Here is a 25,590-nt window from a genome sequence, read left to right as displayed (position 1 = left end):
GAGGCTTCAAGGTTTCTTGAAAACCAAGTGAGAAAAATTTGCCTCTCATTCAAATATTTTTGCACTGTTATTAATGATCTATACTCCACAAAAATATGTTCTACTCTAATACTTTCTTGTTTGTTTGTTATCATGGTCTTAGATATAGATATAGATATATTAAACATATCTTATATAGTAATATAATAGAGCTTATTTGAACCTGTGACTTCAAAGAGAAGAAGAGAGACAGAGAGAGATGGAGAGAGAAGAACAGAATTCAGGGCAAATGAGCAGAGAGAGAGAACGCATGCGCAGTGAGAGCAGAGAGGGGGGAGGGAGATATATGTGTGTAGAGAGAAAGAGAGATAATGGGATTGGATGAACGAGAGCGAGGAGGACAGAGAAAGAGATAGACACAGTGAGAGACAGAGTTGGGGCACACCTTATCTTAAAAGAGGGTAGGGAGGGTAGCTCCTCTGCTAGCCAAAAACACACACATTTGCACACCGCCCCCCACCCGTCCCCCCCAAACACATACACACACACACACACATACACGCACGCACACACACACACACACACACACGCACACACACACACACACACACACATACACACACACACAGTGCGAACGGGCAGAGGCAGTGAGGCAGCCAGCAGAGAATCTGCCGACCAGCAGCCATGACAGACACCGGTGAGTAGCTACATATCTAACATCTGCTAGTGTGTGTGTGTGTGTGTGTGTGTGTGTGTGTGTGTGTACATGGTTTAATACAAGTGATGACGTATAGTACAAGCTATGGTTATGTGATTTTGTGCATCACACACACCAATGGAAAAATGTGTGACTGTGTGTGTGACAACATTAGCTAGACAGACAGACAGGCAGGCAGGCAGGCAGGCAGACAGACAGACAGACAGACAGACCAGCTATATCACACATAATGCTGTTCTTTTGCTTTTATTAACAAGTTAGCTAATTAGCTAATTTAATTAACTGATTAATTTTGATTATTAATAATTCTAATTTCATTTTGAATTCATTTTTTCTAACTTGCTAATAACTACATGGAATATCTATGAAACTATACTTACAGGGCACATACACAAAGTCAAATATATTATTACAGAATATCGTGCAAATTCATCAGTGACTGAAATATTTATAGAACATGCAAAAGAAATGCACTCCCCTTATTTAGTTTCACACGTTGTACATTGGTCCCTTTGCCTCACCCCCTCCCTCCGCTGTTGCACTGCAGTCCAGTCAAGGCACAAAAATAAAAGACAGATCTTAGAATGAGTGCAGAAGGCATAAAAAAATCTTAATTTAAAAATTGAGATCGCACTACTTCTGCAAATCCAGCAAACTCGACGGGTGAACGCAGCATTGACAGATGCTCTGATTATGAGTGAACAAGAATCACACAGCACTGTTCAGTTATTTGATGGTCAACACACATTCCCTCCCTCATTCTCATTACTGAATAGTCACAGGTGTTCATGTGTCACTGTTTATTGCTAAAATGCTAAAAACAGTATTAATTATGCTTGTTTTGAAAAAAGTATAATTATTTTATGATTTAACTTAATAGGCAAATAAAATACCTGCACTGTGGTCTCAAAACGATCACAGAGCTGAACTTTAACACACTAGTAGATTCCCACAAGTATCTCCCGGGGCCCAGTCGTCCTCATGACACGCCTTGTCTTGGAAGTTGTGGTGCTGGCCTCAAGTGGCCTCAACACTTTTCATTTGTAATTATATGAAATAAAACAATTTTGCATTGCTGGCTGTTGAGAACATTTTAAGCAGCTCTTATTTAAAATTAACTTTTGCCATTATTAACTAAGTCATATACAAGGTATGAGGCTCCCAGCAGTCTCAGAGGAGGTGTCAGCACAGCCCGGATTGTAGATAATGATGACATGAATCTTGAAAAGCCAACACAGATAGAGATACTAACCCAACAAGAATGACTAGTCACACAGATATTAGTCTCTAAAACACAAATACCTGTAAAAGTATTGTTTCTAAATAGTAAAGCATGGCCTCATCTCTGTATTTTTTTGCATTGCATAAAATGTGAAATATTTCCAACTATTTTAATGCAAGGCATGTACAGCACCACTCCACAAAGCCACACTCAGACCTGACAATCGTAGGAACACCGAGCTATTTGTCTCACTTGTGCAGTGTTTAGCTCCAGAGTGGAGGGACAGGAACTATTGAGACAGACCCTTAGCCGACAATCCAGTCTCTTCTGAAGCCACTAAACATCAGAAGCTTCACAGTGATGTGACTTATTGCTCGACTGTTGTATTACATTAGATGGTGCATTTGTTATTGGTATTATGAACCCCCCTGCGTCAATGTGCTGTATGTTATTGCAAGTACATGTGCTTGTATGTTTGTATACAGTATGTGGAAACATGCAGTGCACTTGAGGCATCTGTAATAAGCACCCTGGGGATACTTCGCAGCACTCGATGGAACTGATTAGTAAATTGCTGGCTGCTCTCTAGTCAGATACACACAGAAGCACATGGACACATGGTCACACACACACAGAGGGACGTGGGGGTTGGATCCTAACGCTGCAGCTGGTTATCTGCTTGATAGCCCCCTCCACTCAGGCTATTTCCATTCGACTTACAAGGGATTAGCTGAGGTGATTACCATCTGCAGGTCTATCCTCAGTGTGAGTGTGTGTGTGTGTCTGTGTGCGTGCGTGCGTGTGTGTGTGTGTGTGTTTGTGTGTGTGTAGTTATATCATATTGGATGTAAGTTACTGTGATCGGTTTATTCAACACTGTCACCAATCAAGAAAGTCACTGTCAGTCAATTCTGCAAAACTCCAGTTCACATTCATTTAGCACATTTACATTATTCTGGCTTTCTATGTCTGCCCATGGCAACGGCTACCACAGTATTATAGTTTGACCATGGTATCTGGCATGGTGTGTTTGTACTTTTACATATAATTTAAGCATTGCTGCACATTAAATTCATTATTGTGCACATGATGATAAAGGAAAGTTGTCGGGTGAGATATACAAATAGATTAACGCAACGTGCAAGCGACATGAGTGCCGGTTGGTGCTAAACAAGGCTTACGCTTGTCTACAGTTAGAAACTGAGTGCAGCATAAAGCTAGTTAGCCAGGCCAAGGAGGCCAAGGAGCATCTTAAAGCAGCGTTACAAGACAACACAGTAGAGCCTGCTCAACGTTACCGCTGACAAGGGAAAAATAAAATGGATTCCCTATTAGTTTACACTATGGGTGATAAAGCTGATGATATTTTGAGCACACTAAGGTTAAGTGCTGAAGATTTGAAGAAATACAAGGCAGTAAAGGAAGCCTTTGATAAATACTTCATCAGCAAACACTGAGTGATCTATGAAAGGTCTCGTTTCAATAACAGATGCCAAGAGCCAGGGGAATGAGCCTAGTCCCTCTTCTCTGCAGTGTATAAACTAGCAGAAAACTGTCAGTATGGCCCACTGCTGGATGAAATGATTAGAGACAGATTAGCGGGAGGCATACAACATCAAGACCTGTCAGAGAAACTGCAGATGGATAGTGAATTAATACTGGAAAAAGCTGTATCACAAATAAGAATGGCATGAAGAAATTAAGAAACAGCAACCTGTTGTTGCTGGGGTAGTTGTGGCTCAGAGGTAGATTGGGTCGTCCATCTATCAGGAGGTTTGTGGTTCCCTGGTTTGATCCCCATCTCCTCTGAGTCAGCATGTTGAAGTGTCCTTGGGCAAGACACTGAACTGTGAATGAGTAAATGAGAATGTAAAAGTGCTTTGAGCAGTTGAAATGACTAGAAAGGCGCAATACAAATACAGATCATGTACCATTTACCATTAACCATTTAATATATTACAGACCTGAAAGAGGCTAATGTGGATTTACTGAAATTCAAGAGAAAGTTCAACAAAGAAAAACAGACAGGGAAAACAGCCTAGGAAAGAGTCAAAGGGTGCAGAATCAAAAGAAAGGACATTTTGTACTGCACTGTTTATAGATCAGGCAGAGTGGATGCAGTGCTGGAGCAGGAAGAAGGTCTTCACAGGGCTGGGCCTCCTAAAAGGGGAGTAAAGAATTAAGCCGAACATCAAGTCCTATGCGTTGTCACTACCACGATGTGTACCTCTACCGTTGCATACCAAAGTTAAAACGGGGCTTGAGAGAATGAAGAAAATGGGAGTGATTGAACCGATCGAAGAACCAACAGATTGGTGCGCAGGGATGGTTGTGGCGTCAAAGCCAAAAGGAAAAGTCAGGATCTGCTCTGACATCACTAATTTAAATGAGTATGTGTGCTGAGAGTGACACATCCTGCCTGTTTTTGACTAAACCCTGGCCAAGCTCGCAGGGGCAACATTCTTTGCAAAACTAGATGCCACAGTTGGATTTCGGCAGCTGCTGCTACATCCAGACTCAGTTCCGTTGGCCACGTTACACACTGCCATTTTGAATTTCGTCGGCACCTAAACACTTTCAGAGGTGGCTGACTCAGATACTGACGGGGCTAGAAGAAACCGTGTGTCATATGCTGATGACATTCTTGTCTTCGGATCGACTCGTGAACAATATGACCACTGACAGCACTGAGTGATGGATCGGCTCCACAAGGAGGGGCTGAGACTCAGCAATGACAAATGTCAGTTGGCAGTGGATAAGGTCATGTTTCTGGGCCATGTCGTCAGTGCACAGAGCATTGAGGCGGACCCAGGAAAAATCAAGGCTAAGAGATGGCCACACCCAAAGATGCTTCTGATGTGAAAAGGTACGTGGGCATGGTTAACTACTCAGTCGCAGAGCTCACATAGCCACTACAAGAACTGCTCAAGACAGACACTGACTAGGTATGGGGGAGCACACAGCAGCGTGCTTGTGACGAGCTGCGTCATGAACTGAGCTCACCCATTGTCAATGTCTCTCCCACACAGAGAGACAAAGGTTCAAACGGACACTTCCTCCTTTGGGCTGCGGGGGTTCTGTCTCAAAAGCAACTGTCAGGAGACTGGCACCCAGTTGCCTTAATTTCACGCTGCATGATGTACACGTAACACAGATACGCCCAAATTGAAAAAGAGCCGCACTGACCTGGGCGTGTGAGCGTTTTCAGTCCTATCTGGTCGAGGGTGGACTTTCTCATACAAACAGATCACAAGCCTCTCATTTCTCTGCTGGGCAGCAGGGCCCTTGATGACTTGCCACTTCACATTCTGAGATACAGGTTGCATGTGCTTTGTTTCACATACAAGATTGAACATGTGACTGGCAAGAATCTAATTACAGCAGATGCACTATCCAGGGCGCAGATTCAAGCTTCACCCACAGCAGAAGACATCCAGCTGGCAGAAGATGTGTGTGTGTCCATCAACCACATAGTGGAGCACTTGCTGGCATCAGAGGGGAGGCTGGCACAGATCGGGACTGCACAGGAAACAGATGACATTGGCAAGACTGGAAAGCATGGTGCAAACAGCATGGCCTGCCAAAACAAAAGCTCTTCCAACGGATCTTCAGCCATACTGGCAGTATCACCAGGACTTGCTGGTTGCAGATGGACTACTGCTGAAAGGTGGAAGACCCATCATCCCTGTCACCATGCAGGAGGAGATGGTCAACAAAATACATGAAGGTCACCAGGGCATGACAAAATATGACATTAGAGTGCAGGAGTCCATATGGTGGCAAGGTCTGACCAAACAAATAAAACAGAAAGCGAAAAACTGCATGATCTGTGCACATGAGGCTCACAATGCACCAGAACCACTACTGACAACACAGTTGCCTGATAGGCCATGGCAGTGGGTTGCAGCGTCTCTTCGGTAGAATTTGCATTCTTCACCAGAGACTATAACTTCACACACACGACCAGCAGCCCCTTGTCATACGGATCATCCCCTGCACAGCTGCTGATGGGTCGTAACATCAGGACACCTTTGCCCTTAAGTCAGGAGAAACTACAACCAGGATGGCCTGACCTCCAGGCTTTCAGAATGAAGGATCAGGACTTGAAAGTGAAACAAGCTTCCTGGTTCAACAAAAGACATAACACAAAGGAAAAACAAGAGCTCAGACCAGGACAAAGAGTCCGTGTGAGGAACACAAAGTATAATACCCAGGTAGTCGACCTGACCCTTAGAGAGGAAAGACATTTATGTTCTAGGGGGAAGATATACTGAGAGCATATGTGTGGGAACGTGTGTGTATGTGGAGGTATGTGAGGAAAGTGTGGGGGTGTCAAAGAAAAGGCCAGGCTAGATGCATGTGATTACATAATGCCTGAGTCTGGCATATTACAGTAATAACTTACAGTAATAAATCTCAGTCTTCAATTTCCATTCACCTCATTGCACCAAAACGGCTTTCATTAAAGTAACGAATGGTCTTTTAATTACGGTGGATGCTTGAGATTGTTTGATATTAATTCTTCTTGATCACAGGTCAGCACATGACACAGTTGATCCTACTCCTCTTTGGTCTGTCTGACGTGGTGTTCTCCAGAGCTTTGGGGCACCTAAACACAATATTTAATACTATTCTAATGCAGATGGCATACAAATGAATGTCCCAGTGAGAACCAGTCAAGAAGGCCAATTTCATCATTTATTATCTTGTCTACAGAAATAAAGTGCTGGATGTCCTAGAAGGTTCTCCAGCTAAATGAAAAAAAAACAAGAAATTCCATGTGATTTTTCATTTGAAAAACAAGTTAGAAAAGTCATTTAGTCATGTTTTTAACAGTTAAGGAGAAATTCAAAGATCAGTCTGTTCTCTCTTGGCCTGATCTGTTGGCAATGGTAAAAGGTCATGGGGTCACAACAAATTTTAGGTCAAGGAATAATGGGTTAACCCCAACCCTAACTCTCTAACTCCACAACTCATTAGGATCATTCTCTGGGGACCATGAATATCCACATCACTTCTGGAAAACAGTGGATTTGGAGTACTTGCTGCCTCATGTAAAAGAGTTTCTTGTATTTCTTGTTCACAAGAGTGGGTAAAATGGATTGACAGGCAGATTGGTGTGGCGTCAGCAGTGCTGTGGGCGTTGTGTAGCACCAGTACAGTGGGTGGGAGCTGAGTCAGAATCCAAAGCTTTAAATTGACCAGTTTACCAGTTCAGTTTTAGTACCAGAGGGTAAAATTATTATCTTTTTTCATCTGGTTAACTTGAAAAAGCAAGATTTTAATTAGGTTCATAACCAAAAAATGTACCAAAGTTCTGTCATGTCTCCAAAAGGTTGGGGAGGGATTCGTCAGGGTTGGAATTATACAGAAGGATATCATCAGCATATAGTGATAGTTTATGAGTTACACTATCTCTAGTTATACCTGCAATCTCCTTGTCAGCTCTAAGAGTAATGGCAAGGGGTTCTATAGGAAGATTGAAGAGCAGGGGGCTTAAAGACCACCGCTTTACACAGCAGAAAATATTCAGATACTGTTAGTGTGAACTGATGCCAGCGGTGAAGAGTATATATCTGATCCAAGAAATAAAATATGGGCCAAAGTGATTTACTCTTTGGTGTTGCTGATTTAATTTGATTTAATTTCCATGTATGTCTATATCAACCTTCCAACATTCCAGCCAACCCTAACCCTTTCAACATGCCCTAACCCTACCCAGGCCAGTGGAATTTGAAGGGGTTAAGATGGGATAAGGATGACTTTTGAAGCTGGTATGATCTTCACTTTTGTTGTTGGTGTGTGTTGCAGACTCCTTGAGTGAAGCACTAAAAGCAATCACTGTGAGCACAGAGCTGATAGAAGAGGAGCTCAAGCCTCATTTGGACACAGTGTTGGCTGCTCTGCTGGAAAAGAGTAAGTCATGTAATTCACCTCCATACACACACATAGACCTACGTTCCATCCATCCATCCATGCGGGTTTGTCATCCCATCAGAGATCACAGGAAACCATCTCACACAGCTCGGCACTAACATGTAAGATAGACAGAATAGGCCACAATAGTTTTTATTCTCTCATTTCATCATTTTATTCACTAATTTTCATCATGCTGTCATTTGCAGCTCAGCCTTTTCACTGTGCAAGTATGTCTTGCCTGTATTATCAGCCTCAAGCCTTGCCAGGACCCCCTATACTACAGCAGCTGACATTTCTAAATATGAGTTGCAAACCTTTTATTTATTTATTTGTTTATCACACAGACACTATATAATTATACTATATACAGTGTACTATACTAACTATATTCAACATTTTACCCCAAAACACTCTTTAAATCAGTCAATACACTGATTTAAATTTCTGTTCATAATGTTACTATTTCCACATTATTCTTCCATATTGGAAGACATTAGGAGACTGTTACGTAGAGGCAGACTCATAGACCATAGATGGATATTTATTTACAGGTGCAATCCAGGAATTGTGCAAAACAAAAAAACAAAAAACATCAAAAGTTGCAGGTCGATCGGGAATAGTGTGCTATGCTAAACGCAAAATTATCCCATTCATTTGAAGTGTGTATAGGGCGAAATGTTCAGAGCTAGAGTGGGCGATAACATCACCAGAATGCAGAGGAGTTTTGAAGTTGTCTAAAAATCTCATATTAAATTTGCTCCCACACCAAAACATAGGAAAATTTGTGCCGGTCACAGACTATGGACTACTGAAGCAATCACACACAGCTTTTGAATTTTCAGCCTCAAAGCAACAAGAGATCCTTCAACAATCTCATTCACCCTCATGTTATTTTGCCACTGAAACCTTTGATCGAACACCTAAATGTGGGACTTTTTAAACTGTGATATCTCAGTCATTTTTAACTCTATTCACACAAATCTACATCTTTGACGAACTCTTCCGATGCTCATTGAGGAATCTGTCCAGCAATATGACCTATGGTTTTTGAGTTTTGTTCGTGTGGTACCTCGGCAGGCTCTCTGTGTGTTATCAACAGTTCTGCCCAGATACACACAGCCAATGTTGATTGGCTGATCAGACCTCCAGCACTTTGTTCCTCTGCTCTGATTAGTGGATTGATGAAAAGCTATTTTAGGAGTTGGGACCCTAACGCTTTTAAAACTGGTTTTCCATATGCCAGTGTGAAGATCACAGATTAAAGTCCCAGATCACAGGCTCGCTCCTGTCAGCAGCGATCACTAAGGGTAATGCTGTGGAGTCAGTGAACACAACATTATGGCACATGGAGGCAACGGTTTGCTGCCTGCAGTCCATAGCAGTCCATAGCAGCAAGTTCACATTGCAGTGATCTTCAATTTTTTAAGATCACAGACACATAATACACACACACAAATTCATTCCCAACCATTCATCATTCACAACATCCACACCCCTGGGATATGCACCACCCCGGCACACTCCCAAAATTTCCATGGGAAATTTTCTAGTTTGTTTTGTTAGGGTTAGTGTTAGGGTTGACTGTCAAGAGTCAGACCTTATTCTAACCATCATAACATACATGCTTCATTTACCCTAACCCTACCCTGGCTCACCGGCAAGCCACTGGATTTTTAAGAGCTTAATCTGACACTGGTATAGCCTTACCTGAGCAGATTGATTTTTTTATGTCATGTGACCAACGTGTAAAATTGGCCATCACATTTAGTGGCAAAGTTCCTGCTAAAGGTTGTTTTACATTAACCTGGATTTTGTGTGAAATTGAATATTTTGTGTAGGGTGTCAGGAAATGTCAGGAGGCCTGTGACAGTCTATGGTTGTGCCCTTTTTTAATGCCAGTCTGAGTCACATACTGTTTGACTTGAAGTCACATCCAGGCTTTACAGTATTCACATACTGTATGCTGTAATTGGATATCCAGCTATCGCATTGATTCTGAAGAAATCGGTTTGTGTGTCCGCAGAGAAAGATGCTGCTGTTGAGGTCGCCAGAAGTGGGATTCTACCCTCACTGGCTCAGGCCTTACGCAGTAAACAAAGCCTGAGCTGCCAGGTGGCTCTGGTGGTGGCAGAGATGGCCCGAGAAGGTAGGATACTGCTTCAGCCGCTCCCTGCTGTTATGTTCATGGGTAACATAAAGATAAGATTTGCAATGTTTCAGCTACAAATCATAACAAATTACAACCAGAGAATTATTATTCTGAATGTTTTGGATGATTACTACACCAGTATACCAGTGTGATATGTGGTCGGCAGCCATTAGATCTTTCTCCACAGCTCTGCATCACCCCAGCATTGTTGACAAAGGCAAAGCACTTTACAGAGTTCTCACCCATGCTGTCTAAATGTTGTGTGGCTGACACACTGTGAAAATATATCACTAATACTTCTTTCTTCTTTGCTCACTGAGTAACTGTTCCACAAGGTTACTGGCACCATTATCACATACCGCACACACTTGAATGTATGTATGTAAAATGACAAACGACACAGTAGAATTTTAAGGGTTTGGTTTCTCTCATTTTAAGCATCATAGGCTGTACTGTGGCGTGACTAAAGCACTGCAAACTAGTGGTGACAACATGTTATCCCCACGCTGTGGGGCACTGATGTGGCATGGCACCATAGTGCCACTCTCTGTCAGAGTTGGGAGTGATCACAGGAACAGCAGAGCCTCAAGAGATTTATACTTTTCTTTAAGGGGACATTTAAGGAAATGTCAGAGTTCAGGAGAATAGATTTTGTCCTTGTGCGTGTTGCAGCTGCAGTAAGGGAGCCCTGCATTGAGGCAGGCCTGGTGAAGGAGCTGGTTCCCCATCTGAACAGCAATGACCAGGAGATGCTGCTGAACACCGGCAGGGCCATCGGGCGCATCTGCTTTGACAACTGTGAGTTGATCTGACAGTACTGGCTCAGTCAGTAGGGTTCACTGATGACTGGTGTGACAGCAAGCTAGTCTGTAGTTTTAAATAGGTACTTTGTGAAAAAACTCTGACGTATATATATATATTATGATGTATATATAACAGCAAATCAGTGAGGCATGATATTGAAACGAAACACTGACATTGAAGTTACAATGCACACCAAATACAACATTAAAAACAAACAAGAAATGCTGAAATAATGTGTCATATCTGCCTCTTTGTCCTCGATCACTTCACCTTTCGTGGTCTGGCCTTCCACTCAGCATACCAACAGGACCAGTTAGTCGAGAGTGGTGTCATCCCCAGACTGGTGTCCATAATAAGGGAGTATCCAGAGAACGACCCCCTGGTCAACGTCTGCCTGCTGGCCCTCTGTAACCTGGCTGACATGGGTGATTATTTAGAAAATGTATATATTATGGTAATTCATTACTAATTAGCTGTGCTTTTAATCACATTACAGTATTTAGACGTGTCTCCACTGCTACAGGGTTGCCCTTTTATGTTTGTGTTTTTATGTTCTCACTGTGCCCCTCTGGGTTTCCACTGGCAGTAACATAGAAACCACCCTTAATTGCTTACTGCTTACTTATTGCTTAAGTAGAGAGGCACCGTGAATGCTGGCACAAAAACCCTCATCAAGAAGACAGTGGAAAGTTCACCATTTCAAAAAGCTGCTGTATTAAATTAGCTGTAGATTTCAGGTGTATGATGATTTAAACTGGCAGTCAGGATAAGTAGTTACCTCCATCACTGTCTATAGTTATTGACCCCTATGTTTACAGACTCTGCGCGAGATGCCCTTACAGAGTGTGACGTGGCAGATGTACTGATATTTCAGCTGAAACGGGCACCTGATGCTGAACGCCGACATGTTATCCTCGAAATACTGGGTTCACTGGGCGAGAGAGGTAAGACCAGCAGGGTGTTTCAGGGACGAGGCAAGGAAAGACACTGCCACACTGCCTGAACAAAAAACCATTCGGCCTCAGCGTTCCACAGGTTTATTATAGACAGCCTATAAATCAATGACCAGAACTGATTTATGGAAGCACTGGATTTTTACATGACTTTTGCGTCTTGTATTTGAATTTTAAGACAAATTATTTATCACATTTTGGAAGAATAACATAAAAGTCAGCAAATCCTGTATACAGAGACAAAATTATTGTAAGTAAAATATCTCAATTTGTAGGATATAGTGTGCATATTAAACACACAGCACAAAAACATAGCCTGTGGACACAGAAAAAGAAACAGAAAAGCACAAAAAAGAGAGAGAAATCTTTTTTTTTTTAAAAAAGAAGAGAAAGGAAAGAGAAGGAAAAAAATCTATACAGACAAAAAGGAATTACAAAGCTTGGTGGGAAAGCTTTGTAGAGTGTGATGTAATATATCGTGTTATAAACTGAAACTGGATCCTAATGGGTTGATAGAAGCTAGTAGCAAACATTTCTGTCTGATTATTTAATCCATAAACAGTTAATACAGTGTACTGAGTTTCCATCAAATGTACTATTTCAGAACAATATGAACTTTCACATAAGCCAATTCAAGACTCCATCCCTATTGTCATGTTCTAAATACAGGACTGCATATATGCAGTACATTTCTCAAATGTAGCCAAGAAAAAACAAAAGGATAAAAGAATAGGTTCAGTGAAGGGAACAGTCATACAATATGTTGACTAACTCAATGATATACTATATATTAACTTTTCTTTAATTAAGCGTCAGAGGCCGTAAGTGGCTCACAGTGCAGCTGTTTGTGTCTGATTACAATACACAAAGGAGGAGACTAAAATGAGAATAATTAGGTAAGCCAGGCTGACACTGCCGTACTATCGGCCTTACACCGTTGTGCAGGGGGTGTATTATGCCAAATGCTCACTATGATGAGACTATTTCCACAGAGTTACCTTATATACATGTACAACCATACATAACCAATCCAGCTTTAGCATCCTTGCTTTTTTAAGTCAAGTGTTCTGTGGTTGTATCAGCAAAACTGAAAAATTGCGAGAGAGAAAAATGACTTTACTGGTATAATGTTAATTTTCCCACCATGAAACAATGCTTTTGTTTAATAGTGTTGTATATTTATTGGAAGACAATGTTAGTGGTTGATAATGGTTAAGTACCTCAGTCAGTAAAGCTTACCTGGTTATGCTGTGCCACCAGATACACTGAAGCTGCAGTTTGCAGAGTCCGGAGTACCAGAAGCTTTATCAGAGATGATTTGGAGTCTGCAGGGAGGTTCTGACCCCCACGACCTCTGCAGCATTAAGATTGCCTCCAACCTCATTGTGTCCCTGCTTTTAGGAGGTGAGTGATGCAGGTTCACATCTCTGGGTGTGTTTTCCAGTATTCATTTCCTTATTTGCCTTTCTTTATGTCTCTAAGACCTTCCTTCAAGTCAAACGAACTGCTGCGCATTTCATCACTGAATGTGCAGAATGTGATGTGACTGGTCTGATGTAGGTAATCAGATTTGATGCATGCAGTTTAGTGTGCATATTAAAATGTCACCAGCTGCTGTCCTGTCCTGTGTTTAATCATTGCATTCAGACAGAATGCCATAAATGTGGTGTTGACTAGCTGCCATGACATACCCAGCCAACCAAGCAGCTTGTTCACAGTACAATGACTCCTTTCGGCTTTATTTACCTAGATGGTCTGACCTTTGCGTGTGACAGACAGAGGACAGACCATTCAGTGTCTCTGTGTGTTGTGTGTCTGAAAGCAGAATTTTCTGTTGTCTGTGTATCACGCTTGTTTTATTAATAATTTGTTAACCCTAGTAAGATGCAGCAAAATGTTATTGCACAGGGATGGTAATGTCAGCACTGTTTGTTTGAATAAATAATGTGCTGTTTGTTCAAAAGTGTTTGTGTGTGTGTGTGTGTGTGTGTGTGTGTGTGTGTCAGATGAGTCTATGCAGAAGTGTTTTGGTGAGGGCTCGGGTCGGGTGTATCAGGATGTCCTGTCGTGGCTGCAGAGCTCCAACACCCAGCTGCAGCTGTCCGGAGCCTTGGCCATCGCCAACTTCGCCAGGAATGGTGAGATATTAGTCAGGAAGGACAAAGACTGTAAGGAGCCCACAGGATGGTGAAGGGACCTTCCCTGAAAGCCTTCCATGCCATCTATGCTGAACTGATCTGGGATAAGCAAGCACGCAACACCACACCTGAGACATTTCTCTTTCAATGAAACAAAAACAGCCTGAACTATACAATACTTCTACATTAAATGATACTTCTGTTATAAGAGTGGCCCAAAGGACGTGTAATTAGAACAGTGGAGCTCATAGTGATGAATCCACATCACCATGATGTTTTTTTTCTCCCTGCTTCAGTTGTACTGCTTTGGCTCAGTCTCTTAAGGCTAAAACCCACTGGGGGCGTCTGCGTCGTGTTCTGGCTGTGCTGCTGGAGCTGATCACACCCACTCTAATCAATGCTTTAAAACCCACCGGGAGCGGCTCAGCCCAGCGCTCCGCTCCACCAAAGATACGCAACACATCTATTTGCAAAGCTGTGAACTAGCACAGTGCAGATGAGGCGGGCAGGAAGTCAGACAAACAAATCGCAACGAGAATCTGGTCAGTTTTAAAACAAAAGCCCCCGTGCAGACTTGAAATGGTATATTCCACCATCACACTAATATTATTTTATAATCAGTGGCGCCAGTCCAGACATTTAGCCTCTTTTCAGTGGAAAACCCACTGTACACTGCCTGCTCAGCTCCAAATAGTGGAGACACAGTTAGCTGCTGCTACAGTTGATATCTCCCTCAAGAGTTAGTGGAAACCAGAATGCATTCATTAGGTGACGGCCTGTGTAGTCTGTCAGCTGGACGTTAACTCGTCTAAATGAATTGATTGGCTATTTAGATGTCAGTAGAGTTAAACTGTCAGAACTATCCATCCAGCACAAAAGAAGTTGGATCTGTACAGACTATCAACCCTGAGTTTGTCTCCCCCTCCTGACACTGGATGATCAAACTGTTCCATTCAGATCCAAACATCACATCAGGGGCTTGTTGGATATGACGGTGTACTATCCACACACACACAGACACAAAGCACATGAATAGCAAAAACAGACCAGGATGAAACCCTTTCCTCTATTTAAAGAGAAACAGATGAATGGCCCAGCATAGTTCGACTCGAACACTGGACCATTTAGAATTCTTTAAAACAATGTCATGTCTGGCAAATATTCTATGTACTTATGGTAAATGGTCTTTATTTGTATTTGACTGCTCATAGCGCTTTTACATCACATCCTCTTTCACCCATTCACACATCATTCATTCATTCACACACTGAAGCTGCTTCAGGAGCAGGTTGGGGTTCAGTGTCTTGCCCAAGGACACTTGGACACGCTGACTCATTGGAGCCGGGGGCCGACCCAGCGACCTTCCGATTGATGGGCGACCCATTCTACCTCTGACCCACAGCCACCCAAAGTCTATCTATAAATCTGTAAAGACCTCTGCACTTACAACATTTTTGCAAATTCTTAATCTAATGTGCGTCAAATTAATTTCATGTGTGTCAAATACTTCAGCACACAGTAAATCCTAGTGGGTTAATGTAGCTGTCAGCACCTAGTGGCTATTAGAGGAACTTCAGCTTAAGATCATTCAACATCAAATTGTTGTATTCAACATCAACATCTTCTTCAAAATACAGTTCAATACAAGTCCATTATTTGTGCTTTTGATGGGATTACATGAGGCTATATTTGATGTAGTATATCTAATGTGATACAGGAATCAGCTTTTGATTGTGTCTTCGTTGCCCTGCTGTGTTTCTGTCAGACAGTAACTGTGTGAAGATGCTGGACCTGGGTGTGGTTCCTCACATCCTGACCTTGCTGGAGCAGCATGTCGATGAAGGAGATGTGTCTGTTCAACATGCTGGACTAAGCGCGCTCAGAAACCTGGCCATTCCTGGTACTGATCAAAGATATGCTTCCACTGACCAAACACCAAAGCAATTCCTTCAGTGTTTAGCATGAAAACTTACCTTTCAAAGGACAGTCAGACATGCTCACATCACATGACACTCACTGAGTCATCTTCAAAAACCTACTGAAACAAATACGTTACATGCATCAAACAAGGAAAATCACCCAAACTGTGGAAGTCCTTGTAAAGGCTTAAAACAGCGTTAACAACTGAAAATAGATTCTGCCTTTTAAATCAATATGCCTAAATATGTGTTGTCCTTATAAACCATACAAAACAGTCCATGCAAACACACACACACACCACTTACACTGAGATGCTGAGATCAGTATGACCTCTGTGTCTTCCAGCCACCAACAAAGTGCGGATGCTGGAGGATGGTGTGACTGAGAGGATAAAGACCCTGCTGCGCTCCGATATGCCACCGGTTCAGTTCAAACTGCTCGGTACACTACGCATGATGGTGGATGGACAAGGTGAGAATAAGTGCTAGTATAAAGACTTTCAGTATTCATGCATCAAACTAGCTGTAGTTCAGATTAACAACAAGTTTGCCATGATTGCTTTTCCTCTCAAAGGATGAGCAAGTTATTTGTTTTTTTAAAAGTGCTCTTCACTCCTATTACTGTTGCAGTGGTAGAGAAGTAAAGGTGACATTTTGAGATGATCATTCGACCAATGTGATGTCAATATTGTACTCTGGTTGTTGATTGGTTAGTTCAGACGTCATCCCTTGAAGCATCATTTTACATGTTTTAGCCAAGAACAGATTAGCATGAAAACATAAATAGATGTAATTGATATAAGAGGTGCCCAGGCCTGCTTTGCTGCACACCAATTGGAGAGAGCTCTGTTGTAAAGTTTGTGAATAACGCCACCATAGGACCACAATCAACAACGACAATTCAAGGAACTCAACAACCTTGCAGAACGGTGTCTACATCAGTGAGGTGGAGCAGGTGGACAGTTTTAGGTTGTATGGTTCTATCACATCTCCACCCTGGCAAAGAAAGCTAAGAAATGTTTCTGTGCCTACATGTGCCAGGATACGTCACCCATGAGCTTCTGACACTCCCAAATCCTCTCCACTCAGCTCTCTTGTCAGTAGTGTCTGCGGACACAAACAAGTTGTGGTGGCTGTGGCTCAGAGGTAGAGCAGACTGATCACGGGGTTCCACTCCTTTACCCTGTAAATGACCCTTTGAAATAGCTGCAATGTTTACCATTAATCTTGAATGGGGTTTAATCATTTTCAAATTATATATTTTTTAAAATTATATTCATTTTCAAATTTTGCAACATGTGAACTCAGTTTTCTCTGTGATTTTTACTTCTTTAATTGACTACATTTACCATCAACACTGATTGGACATCCACATCAAAAGTGGCAACATTTCTCTTCAAAGAAAACTTGCCAAGTTCTTATTAACTTTTACAGAGGACTCGAAACATGACTGGAAACATAACAAACAAATATAGGATGTGCATGGCCTAGGGCAGGAGGGCTCTGCACCAGCTGATTAAAACAGCACCCAACATCATTGGCCCCCATCTACCGAGCATCAGTGATATCGCTGAGGTGTCTGTTTAAAACCCAGAGGATATTAAAATACAAAACCCACCCCAGCAACAGCCTGTTCACCCTGCTGTCATCTGACAAGATATACTCAAGTACCTGCTGTCATACCACCATATAAGGCTCCTCAACTCATCTCTGCACTCCATCACAGTATACTGTATTTGGGTAGAGAGAAGGATCATTTCATTGTGCAAGCCTGTGCAGTAATAAATGAGCACTGAACCTTGACCTCATTATGATTATCATTATTACCATCATTCTTCCTTTATTAATCCCTCCGTTTCTCTCTTGATGTTAGATCTAACCTTTTAATAGTTCATCATTCCTCCATTTGTTAATTGGACTTGTGCGTGGTCACACCCTGACCCTCCACAGAGCGCTGGCCAGTTGGGGAGAATGCCCTGTAACCCTGCAGACCCCAGGGGCCTATAAACTATAGGCTATTAGTGACAGTTAGAAGTGTTATCTTTTTTATTCATTTATTCATTCATTGTGCATAATTTACAGTCTTCATTTACACAGGGCCTTTTGTTTGCCAGAAAATAGTGAAAATGTCTTCAAATGTCTTGTTTTGTCCATTCCAAAGTGTTTGCTGAGCACATTCATGGTCCCAGGATAAATCTATTTAATTCTCGTATATTTCCTTTATCAAACATTTGACCGTCTCAGCCCTCGTGGTAAGACTCATTTTTGTCATCTGTACAACTCAGTCTCGACCTGTGGCCATATTTCCTTGTTGTTTTTGATTTAACACCTCTTTAAACATTTTTGCCTTTTTTGTCCTTTTTCTGTTGTGCTGTGTGTGTCAGAGGAGGCAGCCTTGGTACTTGGAAGGGACGGTGTGCTGCTGGCTCGGGTCATGGAGTGGTGTGAAGCCAAAGACCACGCGGGTGTCCGAGGGGAAGCCAGCCGCCTGTTGGCTGCCCTTATCAGACACAGCCGCAGCCCTGTGAGTCTGTTCATTATGATGTAAAAGTTAGTGAGTTTGGGGAATCGTGTACGTTTGGAAGTTAAAATCAATGACAGCAAGTGTGTATGCACACAGACATATACTGAACATGTGTGATGGGCTGATTTCCTCTCTCTGACAGGAAGTCGTCCATGCTGTAGCCAAAGCAGATGGGGTTCGGCACCTTATGTCCATGGCGACAAGTGAACATGTCATCATGCAGAATGAGGCGCTGGTTGCCCTGGCAATAGCATCTGCCATTGACATAGGTAAAGTCAAAATATGTGCTCCCAAAGCTACTCTGTAGACCCCCTCATGTCAAAGGACCACACCTTTAACTGTTAAGGTGCACATTTTTATTCTCTAAGCAACATTATTTTCATTTCTATGCATTTCGCTTTAAACTGACTTTGTACAAGTTTTCAATCAATTCCTTTTTTTTTTAAAAAAAACCCACAAAAACACAATGAACATAACATTTACATGTTTAAAGGTGCAGGAAATTCAAAATTGCGAATTTGTAACTAAGCTGTGTTGGTGGTCTTGCTATGATCTATCATCTCCATTTCTTGTTCAGATACTGAATATGTAAATAGTTGACAGTATTCTCTCATAAAGGGAAACTTGGAACACTGCTCTTCTCAAGCTGTGGCCGCTCTTGCGCTCTTGTTTTATCATTCATGGGCTTGTTGAGATCTGAGTCTGTACTCTCAGGAACAGCCTAGTGTTACCTGCCTTTTTCTGGTCCTCACTGGTTCGTTTGGCTCAAACACTTTTCATGGCTGTGGGATTTCAATGGTATCTCTGTCATGTGCTCTTGTTATATTCTAACATACATGCTGTTGTTTTTCCTGACTTTACTTTCATCTCACTGAACTGCCAAATCCTGCTGTTTAATTTGTGTTTAACTCCACATGCTTCGCACAGCCCATTATGTGTATACCGAAATATGAATCTGGAAGAAAGTCAATTCTAAATCATATTTGAAGTTTTCTGTAACATGCATACAATTCACAAGGGCAAACTGATGTTGATATGTGTTTGAGGCCAAAAAACAAGTCAGGCAAGTTGTATGTAACCTGTTTGATTTGATCTAATTTAGCTGTTGAGAGGGAGACAGACCAGCTTTGTGTGTGAGCAGTAATCAGCACCACAGTGGTTGGAAAGCTAAACCTCAGGGACACCAGGGCTTATTATCGGCCCAAGACTGAAAATGAACACATTGAAACATGTATAAAGCCCACCATTGAATTGGAATTGGTGTTACACAAGGAATAAACAGGACTAACCACTTCTAACTACAAACTAGTTTATTAAAGATAGTTGACAAACCAGTTACGGTCTATGATATGACACCTTCACAATTTGAATGAAATCAAGTATATTAATGCTTTTCATCTGTGTTTCCCAATACGTTTGTGTGTGTGACCACTACAGAGTCTATGAAGGATTCGTTAAGGGATGCCGAGCTGTTACCCATGCTGAAGAAGATGTTAGAGGATCCTCTAGGGGCAGTCGAAGTGAAGTTCAGTGCTTTAGGTCTCATCTGCAGCCTGGCTAACTCCAGTATGTGCTTGCTTTTACAACACACATTCACAGAAATTCTGTTCAACTGCAAGTTTCCAGGTGCTTTAGAGTGTGAGAAAAACTGTAAAAACAGGCTCACCAGAACACAACAGACACAACATCTGTGCCATCTGCAGTGGTAGCACATTAACCTCCCGTGCCCTTCAGCTTACAGCTGAAAATCACAAATCATCAAAGAATACACAGCAGGTAAGGGACATTAATTATTAAGTAACAACCTAAGTAGGGTGACACTGCAGATTTCTCATCTTGCTGAATGTTTGGACTGGAAGTCCGTGCTGGCCATCAGCAGCTGAACAGTTCTTTTAGACCTGTTTTCTAGCACCACAGAGGCTCAAACAGGGTGCACCACACAATAAAACCATCAGAGGTCATTCTAGTGGACAGCTGTCTTCAACTGCACACATGCCCACTAATGCCCACCATCACATCTTTCATTGTTTTGAAGCCTCTTGAAAAAGCTAAGTGACTTTCTTAACACCAGGAGTCAGAGGGGCCAAAGGATTAATATGAATGGTATAATATATATTTCATCAATATACGCTGTTGCCCATAAAGTTGGAATCAAATGTTTTTCACCTCTTCTCATGAAATGCTTGTGACAATGTGATTTATTCTTGATAAATAAAGTTTATATCTTCTCAACTTTATTGATCAAACTCTTCCAAACATGTCACAGTGAAACTTAAACCACAATGAACCTTTGCAGACTGTGGATTCAGGCTTTAACTAAACTGGGGATATTGAACAATTATTCCAACTTTATGGGCAACCGTGTATAATATATATTATATCACTTTTTGTATACTTTACATGAAGGTTTACACACTTTGTAAACACATTCTGGGTGGCTAGGATCAAGCTGGGCAGAGCTATGTTGAGAATTACTGTTGCTGATGACCATACTCTATATGATAGAAAAACTGTAATTTGCTCCCATGTCCATGCAGCTATGTAGTACCACAAGAACTATTTGTAAAATGGTCAGAAAGACACATATTGTGGTATTGAGGCTACTAAGACACCAGCATTTCTATCACACATTCACATAACACACACGTATGTTCAGAGAATGGCGTGAATCCATCTTGTATAGACATTTCAACCTCCTCTATTAGTTGCATCGGGTCTCACGTATCTCCTTTCTTTCCATCCTCGTCTGCTCTAGGTGTGATGAAGGAGGAGTTGAACTCTGTGAATCTGAAGGAAAGCCTCAGTAAACTGACAGATCATAGCAGCAGTAAACTGGCCTCGCAAGCCAGCTCCATACTGGCCATTCTGGGTGACACCAGCTAAACCAGCATGCAGCAATAAAGGACCTCATCTGCTAAATGGAGTTATCCATTTTACTCAACGACGTAGTTTAATTCAAATGATCTTACTGCACATGTTCTACTAGATTTTCAATTGGCTTCTAAAATGTCACCTAAAACAGGTGGCAATAATTAACTGATTAAAGACAAGCAAGATTAAGGCTGTGTTTGGAATAGTGTACTAACATACTGCTGCCTACCTGCTCAGACACTATGGACTGCATACAGCCTACTACATGAACCATGAAGAACACCATTACCAGCAGACTGTTCACACTGAAGTACGCTCAGCAATACATCTTCTCTGCAACCCATGACTGTATTAATCCCCTGACTGCATTAGTCACATGACCGTATTAATTGTAACATCATGTTCTGAGCTGCAGTTGAATGAAAATTGTTAACCACAAATGAAAATCAGCTGGACCTCCTCTCAATATAACATTTCCTAGTTTCACTTGAAGGTAAACTATAGTTATTACATATGTAAATATGTTTTCTACAGAGCATTATATATGTGGGTTTTTCCACTTAACTGTACCTTAATGTCCTGCAGGGTCCTGAGTAGCCCCTGCTTCACAGTAACTGACCAATAGTGATGCACCAATTACAGTTATATCCACAGGCGCAGCATCTGTTGATCGGCTGAGTCAGGTCACAGAAAAGAACATCCTGATTAATAGCAGATGGGCCGCAGGTGGATGAAATAGTACATTATTAACGAGGGAAATATTAAATACCTGCAGGGACCCCCCACACCAGAAACAATAAGCACGTCTCCCCATGCAGAGATCCATTGTGCACATTTATGCACGAAGCACAGCAGCTTGACATGATTGATTATTTAAATCTCCAGACACTTACAAAGGACTGGTCTGGTGACACAGACCAGGTTCATACAGTGAGTAAAGCAGCCGTCCTCCACAGAAGTCCTGAGCTCCATCACCGCTGTCTAAAACATCTGATCTCACAAGCACAAAGTGGAATTCTGTGCCTGGAGACTTTCCTCTGTCCTGTCAAGTTTGGAGCTACACTTTTTAGCTTTGCTGCTTAAATGTCCTATGACATGACTGTTACCATGGAAACAGTTACTGAAAGCAGTCTCTCTAATCTTTGTAGTAAATTGTTAGAGAAACTGTTCAGACATACGAGGCAATAAAAAATCACCTGCTCAGCATTATTTGAAAGGCAACACACCTACATGGAGGGTAGAGGTGGAGCTGTCCTTGTGAGGGTCTTTAAATTGGAGCAAATAATTCATTCCATTTGGGTGGTGGTGGATGATCAATAATACAAATATAATCTGTCATCATCACTACTCACCTTAATTATTTTCTCCAGTCATTCCTCTCAGCAGCCACACTGGGGCCAGTGAGTATGTCGAGTGACTAATTGCTTACCTAGTATAATAGTATAATTGCTAATCTGGTACACATCTGGGCCTTTCTACCCTACACAAAGTCCACAGACTATGCAGTTGAAATGTAGCCCATACTCAATACTCTACTCTTCTACTTTGTATGAATAGTACATTAGTATGACATTCTGAACACAGCCTAAGACTAAGCGGCCTCCAGTGGCTGCAATGTTCACAGAAGGAATAAACAACACAAAGACAGATTTTCAGTTCCTAAAGCCTTACCAAAAGTAGGAATACAGGTGTAATGTTTGGTGTGAGTGCTGGATCAAATGGAAAGGCTATGAGGCTATTAAATTCAAAGGGGTTAATCCAAAGAGTACTATCTCTCCTGAGTTACATTTTCACAAAACAAGTGATTGTGAAGGTGTTGAAAGAATTGTGCAGCAATATCATTTGACCCAAAATATTTTGAATGAATTGTAATGAAATACAATTTAATGGCACCAGTTACAAATACAATCAGTGGCTAAGATTGTTGAAACTGAATGTACAGTGCTTTGGGCTTGCTTTCTCTGTAACTTTGCAAATCAACTGTTTAAAATGAATTTACGACCAAGATCACAGGCTGAAACCCGGTCAAGATGACCAAAGACTTCCATCACCAGAATCTTTACTACCTAACCAGCTCATCAAACACCATCAAAGCACTTTAAACCAGTCTGTCCTGTCTGCTGTTCAGAATAACAGAGGCGATTTACCAAGTCGAACAAAACTATTAATGGAGCCACATTAACAAGCAATACATTTGAATGACATGGTCTCGTCCCAGAACCTTTATGCTGTATTGGATGCTGTCTCTCTCAAAGGGCCTGGAGCTCCTCCAGTCAGAGTTGTAATGTACATAAGTTGGGAATGTCTCTATAAATATCAAGATATGCAGTGCATTTTTTTTCAATTTGCGTCTGGGGGAAGTTTAACAGCAGTAACAACAGACAACAGCAGATGTTCTTCCTGCCCGGGAAGACGGCCCCTCCTGTTGAGTGCAATAGTTTGATGTGGGTTGTTGTCATGGAGCCAGGTCTCTGTAAAGACATGGGCAGTTTCTACTATTTGTATCATGTCACTTTGGTGATGTGTACATATAACTTAAACACATAGTTTAAGACACAACAGGCAGCCCTGACTAATGGTGCTTTTTGTGTCTTCGTGTAGTCAGACCGAAGCACTCTAATGTCACGATCATCTCATATGTGATGGAGTTTAGAAAGATTCATGTGTTTAAGACTTTGGGTCATGGAACAACATAAAAACAGTTGTATCTATGCATTGATCTCGTGTGAGGGATAAAAATACTACACATTTACATGCAGTATCATATCCATTAAGTTGTATAAAAACTTTCGATTTGATTTCAAAAACTAACTTAAAGGGTTGAGCTTAAAGACATGTTGTGGTTAAAGACAGAGGTACGTGGTTATTATTGTGTAAATATTGTGGTCTTCGTTAAAAAGCCAGCATAGCTTTGGGTACTGCCTATAATCACATTCCAAAGAATCTTGCTCTGCCAAGGCTGAAGTCTTATTCAGTCTTGCGCAAGCAGGATTACTGAGGACAGTGCAGGAGTCTGTGGGAGCTACCTGCAATTATACCTGATTTCTGCTATTTCACCAAATAAATGACTTTTGCCAAGGCCAAAGGGCCAACCCAGTCTCACAGAAGTTCTTGAAATATTCATGAAATTTTAATCTATGAATTCGTGTCCATGGACATGAATTTCAAACCCATGTATTTCTATGGGATTATCTTTTTGTGACTGGATCACGACTTCTGTAGGACCTAGGAGCATAGAAGCTGTCCTGTTATTTCTCATTTAATATTCCATCTTTAAACTATAACCGCTATATTACTCAGCATTTAACCATCAGATTTTATCCTTGTTTTCTTCTCTTCATTTTATCAGTCCTCATCAGTCTGTTGTGGTCCGGAGGGCCTGCTGCTGGTCAAAAATATGTGTTTGATAAGTCAAGAAGAGGACAGGTTAGTGCTATGACCATCCATTTTAATCCTGAATGTTCATGCTTTTTGTCAGTTGTTCCTCACTGTCAACGCTACCTGTTAAATATCTCTTAACATATAAACACGACGGTGTCCTTGACAGCTCAACAATACAGCGGACCACCGTTAAGGCCATCAGTCTGAATTATTTCCTCCCTTGATTTCAAAAACAATCAGGCTTTTAATTTTAAGCTTTTTTTCTTAGTGGAAGCCGCATCATTATCAATGAGCCTCATTTACTATTTGTATGGAGACGAACACAGTCCACTCATTACAAAACTTTTACAACTTCTCTTTTACTATGATTCTATTATATCGTTTACATTACTGAATTAAATCATAGATCATCTAAAAGCAGTGTTATTACTGATTCAACTGTACTAGATATTCAATATATAGATTAAATATAGATTTATCTTTTTACAACTTAAACATCTGGCATAAAGCAACAAATTCAGTTTTTCTTACCATAGATCATCTAGATGCAGTTGTACTAGATATTTCATATACTCAATAGAGATATCTTTCAAATAAGTCCACCATGTTGTGGGTGCGTTCGACCAATGTTTTGGGCTGTCCGCCATCAGTTGGTCCTGTTTTGTCTTTTGAGAAAATGCTGTTTGTAGCCCGTGATTGTAAAATGTGAAGTTGCTCATTTAATTTTATAGGATTTATTTATATATTTATTTCATTTTTAAAATGAGCTTTATTTCCTTAAAACTACAAAGCACTCAAAGGTTGTGAGTGTGTGTGTGTCTGTGTGTGCATCAAATTCTGTACGATGGCCACATAAACGGGACGAAGATGAGTTATTTTACACTTACATAGATCTCATTGAACTGAACTGACTATGAAATTCATCCAACCTGCACTGTTACACAGTTTGATTATTTATCCACGTCACATTTAATCTTTGCTTCTGTCACTTTCATATATTTGATAGACCTACA

The 25,590-nt window shown here is 41.3% G+C and overlaps 1 protein-coding gene across 1 annotated transcript; it reads left to right on the top strand.

Moving 5' to 3' along the window:
* Positions 1–663: 663 nt before the first annotated feature.
* Positions 664–21,208, top strand: LOC139211010 (rap1 GTPase-GDP dissociation stimulator 1). Its single transcript, XM_070841249.1, has 14 exons — positions 664–676; positions 7,731–7,835; positions 9,862–9,984; positions 10,660–10,785; positions 11,088–11,216; positions 11,610–11,735; positions 13,005–13,148; positions 13,751–13,882; positions 15,648–15,782; positions 16,148–16,273; positions 18,186–18,325; positions 18,468–18,594; positions 19,763–19,891; positions 21,081–21,208. The coding sequence occupies exons 1-14, from the start codon at positions 664–666 to the stop codon at positions 21,206–21,208; spliced, it is 1,683 nt and encodes a 560-aa protein (XP_070697350.1).
* Positions 21,209–25,590: the final 4,382 nt, after the last annotated feature.

The sequence above is a fragment of the Pempheris klunzingeri genome, chromosome 12 (genome assembly GCF_042242105.1).
Source record: "Pempheris klunzingeri isolate RE-2024b chromosome 12, fPemKlu1.hap1, whole genome shotgun sequence".
Lineage (NCBI taxonomy): Eukaryota > Metazoa > Chordata > Actinopteri > Acropomatiformes > Pempheridae > Pempheris > Pempheris klunzingeri.
Note: the sequence above shows the minus strand (reverse complement) of the source record. Positions and strands in the feature narration are given on the sequence as shown.